Source organism: Lepus europaeus, chromosome 18 (assembly GCF_033115175.1).
Source record: "Lepus europaeus isolate LE1 chromosome 18, mLepTim1.pri, whole genome shotgun sequence".
NCBI classification, from domain to species: Eukaryota; Metazoa; Chordata; class Mammalia; order Lagomorpha; family Leporidae; genus Lepus; species Lepus europaeus.
Genome location: NC_084844.1, coordinates 22,394,930 through 22,414,149, shown reverse-complemented (window position 1 = coordinate 22,414,149; position 19,220 = coordinate 22,394,930). Strand labels below are relative to the sequence as shown.

The window sequence follows — 19,220 nt, the reverse complement described above, 5'->3', positions numbered from 1 at the left end:
CAGTAATGGAAGAACTAAATCAAAGTAAATATTCTTATGTTTCAGTTTCTACCAATTTAAGAGAAATGGCCAAGGAGCCTGGCCATATGGTAAGGTAGAAGGGCAATGGAAATTTGGCTTATTAACACAACTCCTGTATGGGATACAACCATATGAAAACCACTATAGGAATCTGATGGGTGTATTAAAGCAGGCCAGGTAAATGCTTAGAAAAAGAACTCCTTTCCAAATTTGGACTGCGATTAGAACCAATGAACAGACATCACAGTGTGTTTCCTTGAGCTACCACTTTGGTCCATGAATGAGTTGACATGGTAAGATGTGCTGCAACAATGAGGAAGGTGCACTAAATTTAGATGTATTCCTCTTGCACCCTCCGAGGCACAAACTGCCAACAGATGGTTCTGTCTGCCAACAAGAGAAACAGAGATACAGACTGTCTATGGAGAAGATTCCCTCGAGGAAGGCCTCACACAGCATTGGGAAGTCAATTACATTGAAGGATCAATGCTGGTAGCCCCAGGGACTACACATACCAGGGATAAACAATGACCCTGGGCTGGGCTTTCCTTACTGGTGGTAGATAGAAATGGCCAAGAGTACCATAAAAGAATCAGAACAGAAGATACCTCACCAATTTTGACCACAGAATCACATTTCCTCAGTTAAAGGAATATTCTTTATGTATATCCCATAATGTCAAATGATGGATAAAGAGATATACTTAGAGTAACTGTTGGATAGAAAACTGGAGTGGCCAACTGAAACACTATCTAAGACAGGGTAAGATAGAGGCATGAAGGGCAGTTTACATATTTTCATGAGTGTGTGTGCTCACATTCAACATGAGCTAAGGAGTATCTCCACCAGGTGGATTTCCCTGTTCTATTGGTGGATTAAGGGAAGAAGGGGTGGAGGAGGACACTGGCATGATGATTATCCTTTGTTTTTTCCTTCCACACATTACTTCAACTTTTTCTTTCCTATTAGATGTGGTGTTTCCAAGATTAGGGGGAGGGTACAACTGTAAGTGCTAGAAATAAAGATGCTTTCTAAGCAACAAACTGTAACTATAGTTTTAGACATTTATGTCAGAATTTCTAAAGGTCTGAATGAAGCAAGTTGTGCCTTCATCCCACCTAGCAAAACTGGGGTTAACAGTGTGTGCAGTTATATTGCCTGGAGGCAGATGTAGCCTACTAGTTCTCCACCATGTAACTTTATCTTATAAGGAGAGAAGAAGGGATCAAAATTCCAGAGCTTCCAAGATGGCAGAGTAGGGAGGGAGCTTACTGCAGTAGTCCAGGAGAAGGTAGTTTAAAAAAAAGTGGAGAGAGTGCACTCTCGGGGAAGAGTTAGGGAGAAAACAGCAGAGGAAACTACAAAATTCAGAGGGACAGAGTAGACCTACATGGAAGGCGTGGATGCCCACAGCTCAGGACCCCAGCAGCTGAGAGCCTATGCACCAGCATTGGAGAGTGAGGTAAGACCAGACTGCAGCAGCCCAAGCCACTGGTGATAGAGCTGCAGGAAGAACCTAGAGGGAACCCAGCTTGGAACCCCATGAGAGATGGTGTACCCACAAAACTAGAGAAGAGAAAAAAAAAAAAAGGAAGGACATACTTCTCTCTCCCTGATCACCTTACAATGGCATCCCATAACAAGCCAATAGAGTGGTGCCATTTTGGACATATGTAACAGCTGTGCCAGCTCTTGTCCATGCCCAGCAACCAGCCGGGTGGAGACTCCTGACCCTGGTGGGGAGAACAGGGGACTGGGTGCTCGTGACTATGGGAGGCTTGTGTGCCAGGACTGTGAAAAAAAAAACTGAGACTGTGTGGGAGGACTCACAGTGTGGCTAGGACTTTGGGCAGTCACTGTAGGAGACTCCACACGCTCAGGGCTTCCTAGTTAGCTGCTGAGGGACATTGCTGGGGAATCTGAGCTTATACTGAGGACTGCATATATCCTTTGTGTGGTCCTTGGGGCAGAGGGGGAGAATATTATACCCACTGGGGCTAGTGCTCAGGCACTGGTCTCCTTAAATTGATCCCTTAATCATTACATAGTGCCCTTCTTTGTCTCTTTTAACAGTTTTTATGTTAAGGTCTATTTTGTCTGATTAGGATGGCTCTCCCAGTTCTTTTTGGGTTTCTGTTGGCATGGAATCTCTTTTTCCATCCTTTCACTTTCAGTCTGCATGCATCTTTGTCGGTGAGATGTGTTTCTTATAAACAATAAATAGATGGGTTTTGTTTTTTAATCCATTCAGCCAATCTGTGTATTTTAACTGAAGAGTTGAGGCCATTTACATTCAAGGTGACTATTGATAAGTAATGACTTTGCCCTACCATTTTTCCAAAAATATTCCTATTTTTTACTTTGAATTTCCTTTGATCTTTTATTGGGAGGTTTTCTTCCTTTACCTTTTTTTGTAGTGATGACCATGCTTCTGTGTTTTTGTGTGCAGCAATCCTTAAGCATCTTTTGTAGGGCTGGATGGGTGGTGACAAGTTCTTTCAATTTTGTTTGTTGCCGGTGCCGTGGCTTAACAGGCTAATTCTCTGCCTTGCGGCGCTGGCACACCGGGTTCTAGTCCCGGTTGGGGTGCCGGATTCTATCCCGGTTGCCCCTCTTCCAGGCCAGCTCTCTGCTATGGCCCAGGAAGGCAGTGGAGGATGGCCCAAGTGCTTGGGCCCTGCACCCGCATGGGAGACCAGGAGGAAACACCTGGCTCCTGGCTTCGGATCAGCGAGATGCGCCGGCCGCAGCGGCCATTGGAGGGTGAACCAACGTCAAAAAGGAAGACCTTTCTCTCTGTCTCTTCTCTCTCTCTCTCTCTCTATCCACTCTGCCTGTCAAAAAACAAACAAACAATTTCTGTTTGTTACAGAGGTCTTTATTTCACCTTTATTCATTAATGAGAACCTTGCAGGGTATAGTATTCTGGGTTGACGGGTTTTTTTTTTTTCTTAATACTTGGAATATATCTTGCTATTCTCTCCTAGCCTATAGGGTTTCTGGTGAGACATCTGCTGTGTCTAATTGGAGATCCTCTGGAAGTAATCTGGAATGATGAAAACTCTAAGCAAATTGGGTATAGAAGGAATATTCCTCAACACAATGAAGGCAATTTATGACAAACCCACAGCCTGTTCTATTGAATGTGGAAAAGTTGGAAGCATTCCAACTGAGATCCAGTACCAGACACTCACCATTGCTATTCAATATAGTCCTGGAAGTTTTAGTCAAAGCCATTAGGTAAGAAAAAGAAATCAAGGGGATACAAATTTGGAAGGAGGAAGTCAAAATATCCCTATTTGTAAATGACATGATTCTATATATAGGGGATCCAAAAGACTCCACCAAGAGACTATTGGAACTCATAGAAGCATTTGTTAAAGTAGCAGGATATAAAATCAATACACAAAAATCAACAGCCTTTGTATACACAGACAATACCAAGACTGATATTGAGCTTCTAAGATCAATCTCATTCACAGTTGCTAAAAAAAATATCAAATACCTTGGACTAAATTTAACCAAGGATGTCAAAGATCTCTAAAATGAGAAATACAAAACATTAAAGAAAAAAACAGAAGATACAAAAAAAAAATGGAAAAGTCTTCCATGTTCATGGGTTGGAAGAATCAATATCATCAAAATGTCCATTCTTCCAAAAGCAATTTACAGATTCAATGTGATACCAATCAAAATACCAAAGACATTCTTCTCAGATGTAGAAAAAATTATGCTGAAATTCACATGGAAACACAGGAGACCTCGAGTAGCTTATACAACTTATAAAGCAATCTTATACAACAAAAACAAAGCCGGAGGCATCACAATACCAGATTTCAAGACATACTGCAAGGCAGTTATAATCAAAACAGCTTGGTACTGGTACAAAAACAGATGGATAGATCAATGGAACAGAATAGAAATGCCAGAAATCAATTCAAGCATCTACAATCAATTTTTATTTGACCAAGGAGCTAAAACCAATCCCTGGAGCAAGTACGATCTCTTCAGCAAATGGTCCCCCCATGTAGAAGGATGAAGAAAGACCCCTAGCTTACACCTTACACAAAAATCCACTCAAAACAGATTAAAGATCTAAATCAATGACCTGATACCATAAAATTATTAGAAAGCATTGAGGGGGCCGGCGCCATGGCTTAACAGGCTAATCCTCCACCTTGCGGCGCCGGCACACCGGGTTCTAGTCCTGGTTGGGGCGCCGGATTCTATCCCGGTTGCCCCTCTTCCAGGCCAGCTCTCTGCTATGGCCCGGGAAGGCAGTGGAGGATGGCCCAAGTGCTTGGGCCCTGCACCCGCATGGGAGACCAGGAGGAAGCACCTGGCTCCTGGCTTCGGATCAGTGAGATGCGCCGGCCGCAGCGGCCATTGGAGGGTGAACCAATGGCAAAAAGGAAGACCTTTCTCTCTGTCTCTCTGTCTCACTATCCACTCTGCCTGTCAAAAAAAAAAAAAAAAAAAAAAAAGAAAGAAAGAAAAAAGAAGAAGAAGAAGAAGAAGAAAGCATTGAGGAAACCCTGCAAGACATTGGCATAGGCAAAGAGTTCTTGGAAAAATCCCCAGAGGCACAGGCAGTGAAAGCCAAAATTAACAAATGGGATTACATCAAATTCAGAAGTTTCTGTACTGCAAAAGAAACATTCAGGAAAGTGAAAAGGCAACTGACAGAATGGGAGAAATTATTTGAAAACTATGCAACTGATAAAGGCTTAATAGCCAGAATATATAAAGAAATTAAGAAACTCCACAACAACAAAACAAACAATGCAGTTAAGAGATGGGCAAATGACTTAAACAGACATTTTTCAAATGAGGAAATCCAAATGGCCAACAGACACATGAAAAATGTTCAGGATCACTAGCCATCAGGGAAATGCAAATCAAAACCACAATGAAGTTTCACCTCACCCCAGTTAGAATGGCTTTCATACAGAAATCAACAAACAACAAATGCTGGTGAAGATTTGGGGGAAAAGGTACCCTAATCCAGTGTTGATGGGAATGCAAGCTGGTAAAGCCACTATGGAAGATAGTATGGAGATACCTCAAAAATCATATGACCCAGTCACCCCACTCCTAGGAATTTACCCAAGGGAAATGAAATCAGTAAATAAAAAAGTTACCTGCACCCCTATGTTTATTGCAGCTCAGTTCACAATAGCTAAGACATGGAATCAACCAAAATGCTTGTCAACAGAAGACCAGATAAAGAAATTATGGGATATGTACACTATGGAATAATACACAGTGGTAAAAAAAATATATAATCTGGGCATTTGCAACAAAATGGATAAATCTGAAAAACATCACACTTATTGAAATAAGCCAGTCCCAAAGGGACAAATACCATATGTTCTCCCTGATCTCTGAGAACTAATAGAACACCTAAAATGAAATATGTAGAAGTGTAATTGATACTTCGAGAAGGGATGACTTGAGCTGCCCTTGTCTTGACTATCGAGGAAGTTTATTTTTGTTGTTTCTGTTTTCTGCTTTTTTTCTTCATATATTTGTTGAACTCTTTACTTAACATAGAGTTAATCAAATGTGTATAAAGTCAATTGAGGATGGATCTCAGTGAAAAATGAGAGTGGGAACAAGAGAGGGAAGAGGAAGTTTGTTAATTGTGAAACTGTATAGTCCTGCATACATTCCTATAAACTTACTTCTAAGGGTACAGTTTAAAAATTTGTCATGGGACCTCAAATCCCATTAAGCTGGGTGGTAAAAATGCCATCATAACTGTTAAAGTGATCATATAGTGTTAAAGTGAACATATAGATAGTGGTCATATAAATAGGATATAAACATATTACAATAGTCATATAAATAGGATCAAGTGTCTGGTAATAATAGCAGATAGAATTAAAAAAGAGAGAATGTTCCAACATGGGAAGCAGTCCACACAGCAGACTCATAGAATGAAAATCACTTTAAGTAACACTCTGACCTCAGAATCAGCCCTTAAGGTTTCCTGGTCTGGCTGAAAAGCCCAAGAGAGCATTTCAGGCATGGAAAGTCAAGACACTGTGGCAAAAAATGTTCTACATGAAGGATCTCTGTGAGCGAGACCCCAGCAGAAAGAAGTGGCCATCAAAGAAAGATGTACTTTTCTCTAAAGTGAGGAGAGAACTTCCACTTTTCTTATGGCCTTGTCTAAATACTGACAGAGTTTGTGGATTCAAAAGGCTTCCATAGCATAGGAAGCTCATGTCAAGAGCCTCAGATGGTCACTGACATCATACATAAGATTGTTAATTGTTAAATTAACAACAGGAGGAGCTGGCACTGTGGCACAGCAGGTAAAGCTGCTGCCTACAGTGCCAGCATCCCATTTGGGTGCCAGTTCAAGTCCTGGCTGCTCCACTTCTGATCCAGCTCTCTGCTATGGCCTGGGAAAGCAGTAGAAGATGTCCCAAGTCTTTGGGTCCCTGAACCCACGTGGGAGATCTGGAAGAAGTTCCTGGCTCCTACTTTTTGGATCAGTATAGCTCCAGCCATTGTGGCCAACTGGGGAAGTAAACCAGCAGATGGAAGACCTCTCTCTCTCTCTCTCTCTCTCTCTTTCTGCCTCTCCTTCTCTTTCTGTGCAACTCTTTCAAATAAATAAATAAATAAATCTTTTTTTTTTTTTGACAGGCAGAGTGGACAGTGAGAGAGAGACAGAGAGAAAGGTCTTCCTTTTGCCGTTGGTTCACCCTCCAATGGCCGCCGCGGTAGGCGCGCTGCAGCCAGCGCACCGCGCTGATCCGATGGCAGGAGCCAGGTGCTTCCCCTGGTCTCCCATGGGGTGCAGGGCCCAAGGACTTGGGCCATCCTCCACTGCACTTCCTGGCCACAATAGAGAGCTGGCCTGGAAGAGGGGCAACCGGGACAGAATCCGGCGCCCCAACCAGGACTAGAACCTGGTGTGCCGGCGCTGCAAGGTGGAGGATTAGCCTAGTGAGCTGCAGCGCTGGCCAAATAAATAAATCTTTTAAAAAATTAACAACAAGAGTCACTGTGTACTAACTCCCCTTGCAGGACCTCTGTCCTCAACGAGTTATTTTATGAAAGTTAACTGTAAAACGTTCTCAGGTTTTTTTTTGAGTGTGTGCAAAGTGTTGAAATCTACTTAGTATAGAGTTGATCTTCTGTGTACAAAGTTAATTGAAAATGAATCTTAATGGAAAATGGGACTGGGAAGGGGAGAGGGAGGAGGAGGAGGGGTGGGAGTATGGGTGGGTGGATGGGTATGGTGGGAAGAATAACTATATTCCTAAAGTTGTACTTATGAAATTTGTATTCCTTTAAAAATCAATTAATTAATTAATTTTAAAAAATAGAGGAATACTTGCTAATGCTTTCACTCTAGACCAGTACAGTATAAGTGAACCTAACGTTTCTGCCAAAGGTAGAAAAGTTCAAAGAAAAGGATGAACAATAGCTGGGGGTAAAGAATGAACAAAGGGGTTATATGACAAGTTCTGTGAGTCATCCTAGAAAATTACTGAACCTCAGTGAGGGGCAGGTTGTGAGGACTCCCAGCTTTGTGGCCACATTGGACAGAAGTGTAGGTTACCTGGGCATCTGGAACTTGAGACTGACATCTGAAGTGGGGACTGTTTTGTGGGACTGATTCCTTAACCTGTACAGTCTGTGCTAACTCTAGGAGTGTCAGAATTGAATTGAAGTGAACTGCTATAGACCAAGTTGTTGTCTAGAGACTTGAAGAATTGGTTGTTAAGTTTTGAAAAACAACCAAATTTTCTGTAATGAACTTGTATTACTGTTTTTAGTGGAAAAGAGTAAATTGAATGTTATTTTTTTAAAAAATAAAGTTAATACAATTTGAGCACAATATAGATACCTTACATTCTCAAAATTTGCTAATATTCTGCAACAGACTATTAAATGCAAATATTTGTGAAATTAAAAGAAATCACTCTTAACTAAACCTATAAAAGCAAGTTTTCCTTGAAGAGCTGGTTTCTTCTTCTTACTAAGCCTTACCCAAATCTATAACCATTAGATTTTAGTTTTTCCACTATGGCTCACCTCCCATATCTTCATCTTCATTGGTTGGGCCTTCTGTACTGTCCACATTTTCTATTTCGTGACATTTGGTTAAACTGTAGTCATTCAAAACCGCTGGGCTTTCTACAAGACAAAATAGTTTTACATATGCAGTCAACTTTAAAGGATTTTTATGAATATGTATAAGTATGAAGTAGACCTTCAATGAAAGCTGAGCTTCACACAGCCACTTCACATATACCCAGGAGGGATATGTGAAAACTCTTGAGGTTTAGAACTGTGCTCAGGGTACATGCATCTTTCCATTATACACAATTTGCCTGCATACTTTCACCTGAGTCAAAAATGCACTTAATGGGGGTGGGTATTGTGGTACAGTGGGTTAAACTGCCTCTTTGATGCCTAAATCCCATATGGGAGGGTCACTTCAAGTCCCAGCTACTCAGCTTTTGATCCAGCTTACAACTACGAATCCTTGGAGAAAGTAGGTGACAGCTTATGTGCTTAGGTCCCTACTACCTACATGGGAGATCTGGATGGAGTTCCTAAATCCTGGCTTTGGCCTGGCCTAGCCTTCCCCTGGCTTTGTGGTCATTTAGGGGAGTGAACCAACAGATGGAATATCTCTCTCACTCTTGCTCTGACTCTTGCCTTCCAAACAGGTGAAAATAAATTTTTTAAAAAATACATGTATATTCTTTCTGGATAGAAACTCTGCCTCCATTGGTATAACTCACAATATTTAGTAGGACGCTACTGTTATTTATGTCTAAGAAATACAATTAATATGTAATCATGAGAAATGTTATGCCTGAAAACACTGGCATAATTCAATTTGGGAAGAATGTTTTTCTAAGAGGAAGCCAGTAAGCTTCTGTATTTGAAATCCTATTTTCCCTGGGGCTGGCATTGTGGCGTAGAGGGTTAAGTTACCACCTACAATTCTGGCATCGCTTATGGGCACTAGTTAGATTCCCAGCTGCTCCACTTCTGACTTAACTCTCTGCTAATGTGCCTGGGAAAGCAGCAGAAGATGGCCCAAGTACTTGGGCCCCTGCACCCAAGTGGGAGACTTAGACGAAGTTCCTGGCTCCTGGCTTCAGCCTGGCTCAGCCCTGGCCATCACAGCCATCTGGGGAGTGAACCACCAGATGGAAGATCTCTCTGTGTGTGTGACTCTGTAACTTTTTTCAGATAAAAATAAGTAAATCTTTTTTTTTTTTTAAAGAAATCCTATTTTTCCCTCTGTTCACATCAGAAATGCAACTCTGTAAAAAACATTATTGGGTGCCAACTTCAAGTTCCTTTATTTATTTGAACATTTACTAAATGCTAGCAAGGCTATATATATTAGTTATTATGCCTGTTCTCAAGGAGCTTACATTTAGCAGCTATAGGTAAGAGAAGCCCACAATCACAATGCAAGGTAGACTTAGAAAAGGACTGAAGAAAACACAAAGTATTTTGGGAGCTCATAAGTAAAAGGGAGCATATATAATAGAAGCATGTTTAAATAACCAGCAAATGGGGCTGCTGCTGTGGCACAAGGTTAAAGCATCAGCCTGCAGCGCTAGCATCCCATATGGACGCCACTTCAAGTCCCGGTTGCTCCACTTCTGATCCAGCTCCCTGTTAATGAGCCTGGGAAAGCAGCAGAGGATAGCCCAGGTCCTTGGGCCCCTGCATCCATGTGGGAGACCCGGAAGAAGCTCCTGGCTCCTGGCTTTGAAGCAGCTTAGCTTCAGCCGTTGTGGCCATTTGGGGAGTGAACCAGCAGATGGAAGACTCCTGTCTGTCTCTACTTCTCTCTGTAACTTTGTCTTACAAATAAATTTAATATATATATATATAATAAATAAGCAGAAAATTTTTTAAAAATCAGATTTAAGGAAAATATAGCTTTGTACAATAAATATTGATAACACTAGAAGAAAAAGGAACAGAGTGACTGGAATTATTTTCACGTATAAAGCATAGTAACTTAATGAAAAGGTGACAGCAGAAGAAATGAACTGAAAAGTTACCATTTTCTGTCAAACTCCTTCCCAGTGATCAATAAAATATGAAATACTCTAAGATACTGACTCCTGTGGCATTTAAGCTGGGCTAAAGTGGAGAGGTGACTAGAAACTCTACAGTGGTGTTTCTTTCTTCTGCAGTTACGAGCAAACACATGGATCAGGGCATTTACTGGAGGACTAAAATGGAAACACATTTCATAGAATCTATAACTAATAACCCTGAAAATGTTAGCATATGGACTCAGTTTCTGATTTATGAATTCCTAAGGTTTCTAATTTCTGTGTATTATAACATATATTCTATGATATTGTTCTAAAGAATAGTTCATTTTTCTCAAGCTTAAATGACCAAAACACAATTCATACCTGAATAATCAATATGAGTTTCAGGTTCAATTATATATGGCATTACACACAACTCACAATAACACAAAAAGGCACTTAGGTAATAAATTTTTCAACTTAACATAAGCTTTGATTAAAGCAAAGCAAGTGAATTGATGGAAAAAGCACAGGAATTATTTTTAGGAAGCAAACTATTTTAATTGTTTATAGCTTATCCCAAAGCAAGGGCTACTCCACTTCTGATCCAGCTCCCTGCTAATGCACCTAGGAAAGCAGCAAAAGATGGTCCAAGTATTTGGGTCCTTGCCACCCATGTGGGAGACCAGGATGGACTTCCTGGTTCCTGGCTTGGCCTGACCCAGCCCTGGCTCTTGCAGCCATTTGGGGAGTAAACCAATAGATGGGAGATATTTCTCTCTTTCTTTCCCCAAACCCCTCCCTCTCTCTGTTTCTCCCTGTGGTTTCTGCCTTTCAAATAAATAAATAAAATCTTAAGACACATACACACACACACATCTTTCCATAGCATTTTTACTGAAGTCAGAATAACATTCCTCTTTTTTTTTTTAATATTTTCAGTAAAGATGTATTTCTACAAAGATGATGTTACCTGTGGGCACAGCCTGCTCCTGAGTGCTTTGCAGTTCTGCATTTGCTTGTGTATCTGAAAAAAATGAGTTAAAAATATTAGCTACTTAGGACATAATTCTAGACTTGAGCATTCCAAATTTAAAAAGGATATCATTTTGAACCCTGAGGAGTAGAATTCTTTCAGAGCAGGACTACTCCTCCTCTATACTCTCCCTAAGTGTCTAAAGGAGAAAGGAAATAAATTATTGTCACAGCAAATGTTACTCTAAGAATTTTCTGTCAACTTATACCAAGAACAATGAAAAAAACAGTGGGTCCCAATAGAGAGAATCTCAGATACCCTTAATATTTTCTCCTCCAATACTTTACTATGAACACTTTCAAATACACGGAAAGAAAAGTTTAGAAGATTTAGAAGATTTACACAGTGAACCTATTACCTACCAACTAGATTCTATAGTTGACATTTTGCTTTTGCTTTATCATGTAACTTTCCACCTATTCATCAATTTATCCACCAACTCACCTTATTCATTTTCTTTCTTTCTTTTTTTTAAAGATTATTTATTTAAGGCCAGCGCCATGGCTTAACAGGCTAATCCTCCGCCTTGCGGTGCTGGCAAGGCAGTGGAGGATGGCCCAAGTCCTTGGGCCCTGCACCCACATGGGAGACCAGGAGAAGCACCTGGCTCCTGGCTTCGGATCAGCGAGATGTGCCGGCCACAGTGGCCATTGGAGGGTGAACCAACGAAAAAAAGGAAGACCTTTCTCTCTGTCTCTCTCTCTCTCACTATCCACTCTGCCTGGCAAAAAAAAAAAGAGATTGTTTATTTATTTGAAAGGCAGAGTAACAGAGAGGCAGAGGCAGAGGCAGAGAGAGAGAGAGAGGTCTTCCACCTTCTAGTTTACTCCCCAGATGGCTACGACAGCTGGAGCTGGGCCAATCTGAAGCCAGGAGCTTCCTCCAGGTTTCTCACATGGGTACAGCGGCCCTAGGACCTGGGCCATCTTCCACTGTTTTCCCAGGCTATATCAGAGAACTAGATGGAAGTGGAGCAGCTGAGACTCGAACCAGTGCCCTTATGGGATGCTGGCACGGCAGGCTGCAGCTTTACCCGCTATGCCACAGCACTGCCCCCTAATACATCCATTGTTAAGTGGATATTGCTGCTTCTTGTTTAAGAAAAGCCTGTTGTCTCCAAGTTGCGAAGATTTCCTCTTGATTTCTTCTAAAAGCTTCATAGTTTTGGTTTTTATGTTTCAGTCTATGCTTCGCAGTAAGTTAATTTTCAAGTAAGTATAAGGTAGAAGTTGAGGTTCTTCATTTTCTGTGGTTTTTCAGCTGTTCCAACACCACTTGTTGAAAACTTTTCTTTCTCCATTGGATTATTTTGGGTGCTTCTGCCACAAATCAAATAACTTTAAGACTATGGCTTGTGGCCAGCGCCGTGGCTCAATAGGCTAATCCTCCGCCTGCGGCACCAGCACCCTGGGTTCTAGTCCCGGTTGGGGCGCCAGATTCTGTCCCGGTCGCTCCTTTTCTGTGGCCTGGGAGTGCAGTGGAGGATGGCCCAAATGCCTGGGCCCTGCACCCGCATGGGAGACCAGGAGAAGCACCTGGCTCCTGTCTTCGGATCAGCGTGGTGTGCCAGCCACAGCGCACCGGCCGCAGTGGCCACTGGGGAGTGAACCAACAGAAAAGGAAGACCTTTCTCTCTGTCTCTCTCACTGTCCACTCTGCCTGTCAAAAAAAAAAAAAAAAAAAAAGACTATGGCTTGTATCTTAGCTCTTACTCTACTTTAGCGAAACACTGCCTATTATTATGTCAATACCATAATATTTTGATGCTTCATAGCAAAGCTGTGATGTCAGATTGTGTAAACTTTCCAATATTGCTTCCTTTTTCATGTTACTTTAGCTATTTTAGCACCTTTGCATTCTTATATAAATTTTGAAATAAAATAATTTATGTATTAAAAATAACTTTTGTTACAGGGAAAACATTAACTGTTTTATCATAAATTACAGTTTTAGGGACCACCGTTGTGGTGCATCACGTTAAGCGGGCACCTATGATGCCAGCATTCCATAAGGGCACAGGTTTGAGTCCTGGCTGCTCCACTTCCAATCTGGCTCGCTGCTAATGCTCCTGGGACAGCAGCAGAAGTCCAAGTACTTGGGCCCCTGCTCTCCTTGTACAAGGCCATCCTGGCTCCTGGCTTCAAACTGGCCCAGTCTTGGCTGTTGTGGCTATTTGGGGAGTGAATCAGTGGATGGAAAACTCTCTCTCTGTAATTCTGCCTTTCACATAAATAAATAAATCTCTTTTTTTTTTAAAAAAGTATAGTTTAATTGTAGGTTTTCCACAGAACTCAAGAATTCCCTGGTACTCCTAATTTGCTGAGAGAGTTTTTGTTTGTTCATTTTATCATGAATGAATGTATAAATTTGTCAAGTACTTCTTCTATATTGTTTGAAATTTTATAGTTTTTTTCCCATTTATTCTACTAATTTGGTAAATCATTGATCTTACTTCTGAGATAAACCCTAGAATAAGTTTGTGGGATTGCATCCCTTGAGTTTCTAGGATAAACCCCTGCTTGGCCATGACATAGTTTCTGTTTCATGTACTACTGTATTTAGCTGCTATAGTTTATTAAGGATTTATGTATCTATGTTTGTAAGTAATTTTGGGCCTGTGGTTTTCTTTTTCTTTAATGTCTTCAATAGATTTTGGTATCAGAGTTTGGTAGCATTCCCTCCCCCTCTACTTTATGAAAGAATTGTGTAAGACTATTTTCTGCTTAAATGTTTGATCCTGTTACACAATTGGGTCTGGAGTTTTATTTTTGATAACAATTCCAATTTCTTTAACAGATACAAGTCCACTCAGATTTTTAAACTCCATTTCACATTAGTATCAGCAAGCTGTACTTCTTAAGGCATCTGTTCTAAGTTGTTAAATTTGGTCTGCGGCGCCGGCACCCCAGGTTCTAGTCCCAGTTGGGGCGCCAGTTCTGTCCCAGTTGCTCCTCTTCCAGTCCAGCTCTCTGCTGTGGCCTGGAAAGGCAGGGGAGGATGGCCCAAGTGCTTGGGCCCTGAACCCGCATGGGAGACCAGGAGGAAGCTCCTGGCTCCTGGCTTCAGATCAGTGCGGTACACCAGCCGCAGCATGCCGGCCACAGCAGCCATTGGGGGGTGAACCAATGGGCAATGGGAGACCTTTCTCTCTGTCTGTCTCTCTCTCACTGTCCACTCTGCCTGTCAGAAAAAAAAAAAAAAAAAAAAACTTTTCAAAGAACGAATTTCTGGGTTTGGTTAACTTTGTTTCCAGTTTTCAATTTTATTAATCTCTTGTCTTTTTCTTCCTTCTACTTATTTGGGTTTAACTTGCTTTTTTTTTTTCCCTTTCCCCTTTTATGGTGAAATTTTAGTAACTGATTTTACTCCTTTCTCCTTTTCTAAAGATATAAGTTTTTAAATCTATGAATTTTCCTCTCAGTACTGCTTTAGATGCATCTCATAAATTCTGATGATTTATTTTCATTATAATTCAGTTATAACTTCCCTTGTGACTTTTTTGATCCACTGGTTATTTGTGTTTAATTTCTACGTATTTAGCGGAATTATCAGATTCTCTGGTTATTTTACTGTTAATGATTTCTAGTTTCATTCCACTATACTCAGACAGCATAATCTGAGGGATTTCAGTTCTTTTGAATTGAGTAAGACTCATTTTCTTCATGAGTGTGCCAACTGTATTTGGATAGACACACATACATATTCATACATCCTGCTGTTGAGTCTATTGTTTGACAAATGTCAATGAGGTCAAGGTCTTTGATAATGTTGTTAAGATCTTTTTTTTTTAAAAGATTTATTTATTCTATTTGAAAGGCAGAGTTAGAGAGAGAGAGAGAGAGGGAAGGACAGAAAGAGAGAGAGAGAGAGAGATCCTCCATTTGCTAGTTCACTTCCCAAACGGTCACAACAGTTGGAGTTGTGCCAGGCAGGATCCAGGAGCTTCCTCCAGGTCTCTACATGGGTGCAGGGTCCCAAGCACTTGGGCCATCCTCCTGCTGCTTTTCCAGGTGCATTAGCAGGCAGCTGGATCAGAAGTGGAGAGAAAAAAAAAGAAGTGGAGTAGCTGGGACTCAAACTGGCACCCATATGGGATGCCAGAGCCACAAGCAACAGCTCTGTTAAGATCTTCTATGGCAGCTGGCGCCACGGCTCAATAGGCTAATCCTCCGCCTGCGGCACCAGCACACTGGGTTCTAGTCCTGGTCGGGGCGCCAGATTCTGTCCCAGTTGCCCCTCTTCCAGTCCAGCTCTCTGCTATGGCCCGGGAAGGCAGTGGAGGATGGCTCAAGTCCTTGGGCCCTGCACACCCGCTTGGGAGACCAGGAGAGGCACCTGGCTCCTGGCTTCGGATCAGCGCGGTGCGCCGGCCACAGCGGCCATTGGAGGGTGAACCAAGGCAATGGGAGACCTTTCTCTCTGTCTCTCTCACTGTCTACTCTGCCTGTCAAAAAAAAAAAAAAAAAAAAAAAGATGCTCCTTAGGACACCTGCATTCCATATCAAAGTGCCTGGATTCAAGTCCTGGCTGCACTCCTGATTCTAGCTTTCTGATGATGTACACCCCAAGAGGCAGCAGGTAATAGCTCAAGTACTTGATTCCCTTCCACCCATGTTGAGAGACTTGGATGGGGCTTCTGGCTCCTGGCTTTGGTCTAGCCCAGCCCTGGACACTGTGGGCATCTAGGGAGTATGCAAGTAAATGGGAGCTCTCGCCACCTCTGTCTCTGTCTCTCTGTGTCTGTCTCTATCTCTCCACCTCTTAATAATAAAAAGAAAGAGAAAAGAGTAGGAGGAAAGAAGAGAGGAAGGGAGGGTGTAATTAGGATGAAAAATTAGTAGCACTCTCTATCCATATACTTAATGTTTTCTGATGCTCTTCATTTTTTCCATGACAACCCAAGTTCTACCTTGTATCATTTCCTTTCAACCTAAAGAACTTTCTTTAGCAGTCCTAGTAACACAACTGGGTGAGCAACAGCTTCTCTCTTTTCATTTATTTGAAAATGTCTTTATTTTATTTTAATCTTACAGTATATTTTTATTAGATACAAAATCTTGAATAGATGGTATTTTCACCCTCCAGCTCTTTAAAGATTGCACTCCATTGTCTTCTTGCCTCTATTGTTTCTGATGATAAGTCAGTGATATCATTTCTTTTCTACACTCAGTGTTCCTTTCTCTGAATACTTTCAAGATTTTCTCTTTACTTTTGGTGTTCAAAAGTGTTATTTTTATATACCTAGGTCTGGTTTTACCTATATCTATCTTACCTTGATGCACTGAACTTCTTAACACTGTAAAATTATGTTTTTCACCAAACATGGGAAATCTGCAGCTGTTATTTCTTCAAATAGATTTTCTGCTCCATTCTCTTACCCATTTCCTTCTTTAACTTCAATTGTATGTCAGACCTTTCATATCTTCCCACAGTTCTCTGAGGCTCTGTTTTTCCCTCTAATGTCTTTTCTGTTATTCAGATTGAGTAATTTTTATTGTTATATCTTCAAGTTGTCACACTTGTTCTTCTGTCATCTCATAGCTATTTAAAATTCTTGTCTACCAATTCCAATATCTATCTGATCTTAGGGTCAGTAGCCATTGATTTCCTTTTCTCTTGAGTATGTTCCACAGTCTCTTGATTCTTAAAATTACCTAATAATTTTGGATTGTATCTTGAATATTGAGAATGATATGTTATAGAAATTCTAAATTCTGCTATGTTCCTCTGAAGTATACAGGAATTTTATTTGATTTATTTTTAAAAAATATTTATTTGTTTATTTATTTGAGAGGTAGAGTTACAGACTATGAGAGGAAGAGACAGAGAGAAAGGTCTTCCATCCACTGGTTCATTCCCCAGATGGTGGCAAAGGCCGGAGCTGGGCCCATCCAGAGTCAGGAACTTCTTCAGGTTCTCCCACGTGGGTATAGGGACCCAGGCACTTGGGCCATCTTCCACTGCTTTCCCAGGCCATAGCAGAGAGCTGGATCGGAAGAGCAGCTGGGACTAGAACCGGTGTCCATACAGATGCTGGTGCCACAGGCGGAGGATTAATGTACTGCGTCACAGTGCCAGCCCCATTTGCTTTATTTTTTAAAGTATGCAGTTAACTTGCAGGGATCAAACTCAAATTCTGTTTCAACTGTGATGACAGGAGGTAGGGTGACCAAATGTCCAGTATGTCTGTACTGATGGGATTCCCTGAACAGAGAACTGGAATGAATTGGTTATTCTTGCAGAAGCATAAATCTCTGTTACTTTAGCCTCAGACGTGCCACTTAGTACATGACCCTACATATGTTTTGTTCAAAGATCAGCCAGAGAATTTATATACAGAAAAGCCCTCTCAGGCTTTCTCCATTCCAGGTTTTCCCTCTTCATTTTTCAGCTGTGATATGGCTTTTTTAAAGATTTATTTATTTATTTGAAAGTCAGAGATACACAGAGAGAGGAGAGGCAGAGAGGCAGAGAGAGAGAGAGAGAGAGAGAGAGAGAGAGGTCTTCCATCCACTGGTTCACTCCCCAATTGGCCACAACAGCCGGAACTGCGCCAATCCAAAGCCAGGAGCCAGAAGCTTCTTCCAGGTCTCCCACACAGGCGCAGGGGCCCAAGGACTTGGGCCATCTTCTACTGCTTTCCCAGGCCACAGCAGAGAGCTGGATTGGAAGTGGAGCAGCCGGGTCTCGAACTGGCATCCATATGGGATGCTGGCACTTCAGGCCAGGGCATTAACCTGCTGTGCCACAGCACCGGCCCTGATATGGCTTTTTTAAAGCCAGTAAAACTGTAGATTTTTTTTTTATCTAAGTTTTAAAGGCCCTGAGGCTAAAATGAGAACTCACATTTGGCCCTGAGCAAAAAGACATAAAACAGGCTTCTTTGGGTCATTTTCCCAATGCCTTCAGGTGACAGATTTTAAAATATTTGTATACAATCTATAATTGTTATCCATGTATGGGAAGGTTGGTTCAATAGGAGGTACTCTTCCATTACTAGAAGTTAAAAGTTTCCTTTTTTATTTATTTCAATGATGATCACTTACAAAAACTGTTCAGGATAGTACTCATTTCAAAATGTCTATACTATAATGAGGTCACATATCAGTTTTTTGTTTGAAAAATAGAGTCACTGTATATATATCTGTCCCAATTTAAAACTAGATGTTAGCCACAAAGCACAAAGGCATGGGAAACACGCATATTTAAAAAATAAGCAAGGGCAGGCATTTGATATAGCACTTAAGACACAACTTGGTTCAGGAGTGGAGTGCTGGTACTGTGGCTCAGCAGGTTAAGCCACTGCTTGCAAAGCCAGCATCCCATATTGGAGTGCCAGTTAGAGTTCTGGATGCTCCACTTCCAAAAAGCAGCGGAAGATGGCTCAAGTACTTGGGCCCCTGTCACTCACACGGGAGCTAGAGCTGGATGGAGTTCCTGGCTACTGGCTTCAGCCTGGTCCAGCCCTGGTGGGTACAGCCATTTGAGTAGTGAACCAGTGGATGGAAGCTCCCTGTCTATCTCCCTCTCTTTCAAATAAAATAAAAAATAAACTAAAAAAAAAAAAAAGACACCACTTGGAATATCCACATCCCATACAGAATGCCTGAGTTTGGGTCCTGATTCCACTCCTTTTTGTTGTTGTTACGATTTATGTATTCATTTCAAAGGCAGAGAGTTACAGTGAGAAAGAGTGAAAAACATAGAGAAAGAGTTATTTTATTTGATGGTTCACTCTCCAAATGGCTGTACGCACCAGGGCTGGGCCAGGCTGAAGTCAGGAGCCTGAAATTCCATTCCAGTCTCCCATATGGGTGGCATGGACCCAAGTACTTAGACCATCTTCTATTTCTATTCCAGGAACATTAGCAGGGAGTTGGATGGGAAGTGGAACAGCCAGGACTCAAACCAGCACTCATAAAGGACGCTCATGTCACAGGTGGCAGCTTAACCCTCTGCGCTACAATGCTGGCCCCCTGGCTCCACTCCTGATTCCAGCTTCCTACTAATGGGTACCCTGGGAATCAGCAAGTGATGACTCAGTATTTGGGTTACTGGCACCCACATGGGAGATCTGGATTGAGTTACAGGTTCATGGTTTTGGCCCCAGCCAGCCCTTGCCAATG

General features: G+C 41.6%; 1 protein-coding gene across 1 annotated transcript in view; it reads right to left on the bottom strand.

The window, feature by feature from the left end:
- The window catches only part of IKZF3 (IKAROS family zinc finger 3), a 114,766-nt gene that overhangs the window by 63,484 nt on the left and 32,062 nt on the right, over positions 1–19,220 (bottom strand). The window contains exons 2-3 of the mRNA XM_062175069.1: positions 11,032–11,085; positions 8,077–8,178 (exon numbers count right to left, since the gene is read on the bottom strand). Of these exons, the coding sequence (XP_062031053.1) occupies positions 8,077–8,178; positions 11,032–11,085 (156 nt within the window). The remainder of the gene's footprint in view (positions 1–8,076; positions 8,179–11,031; positions 11,086–19,220) is intronic.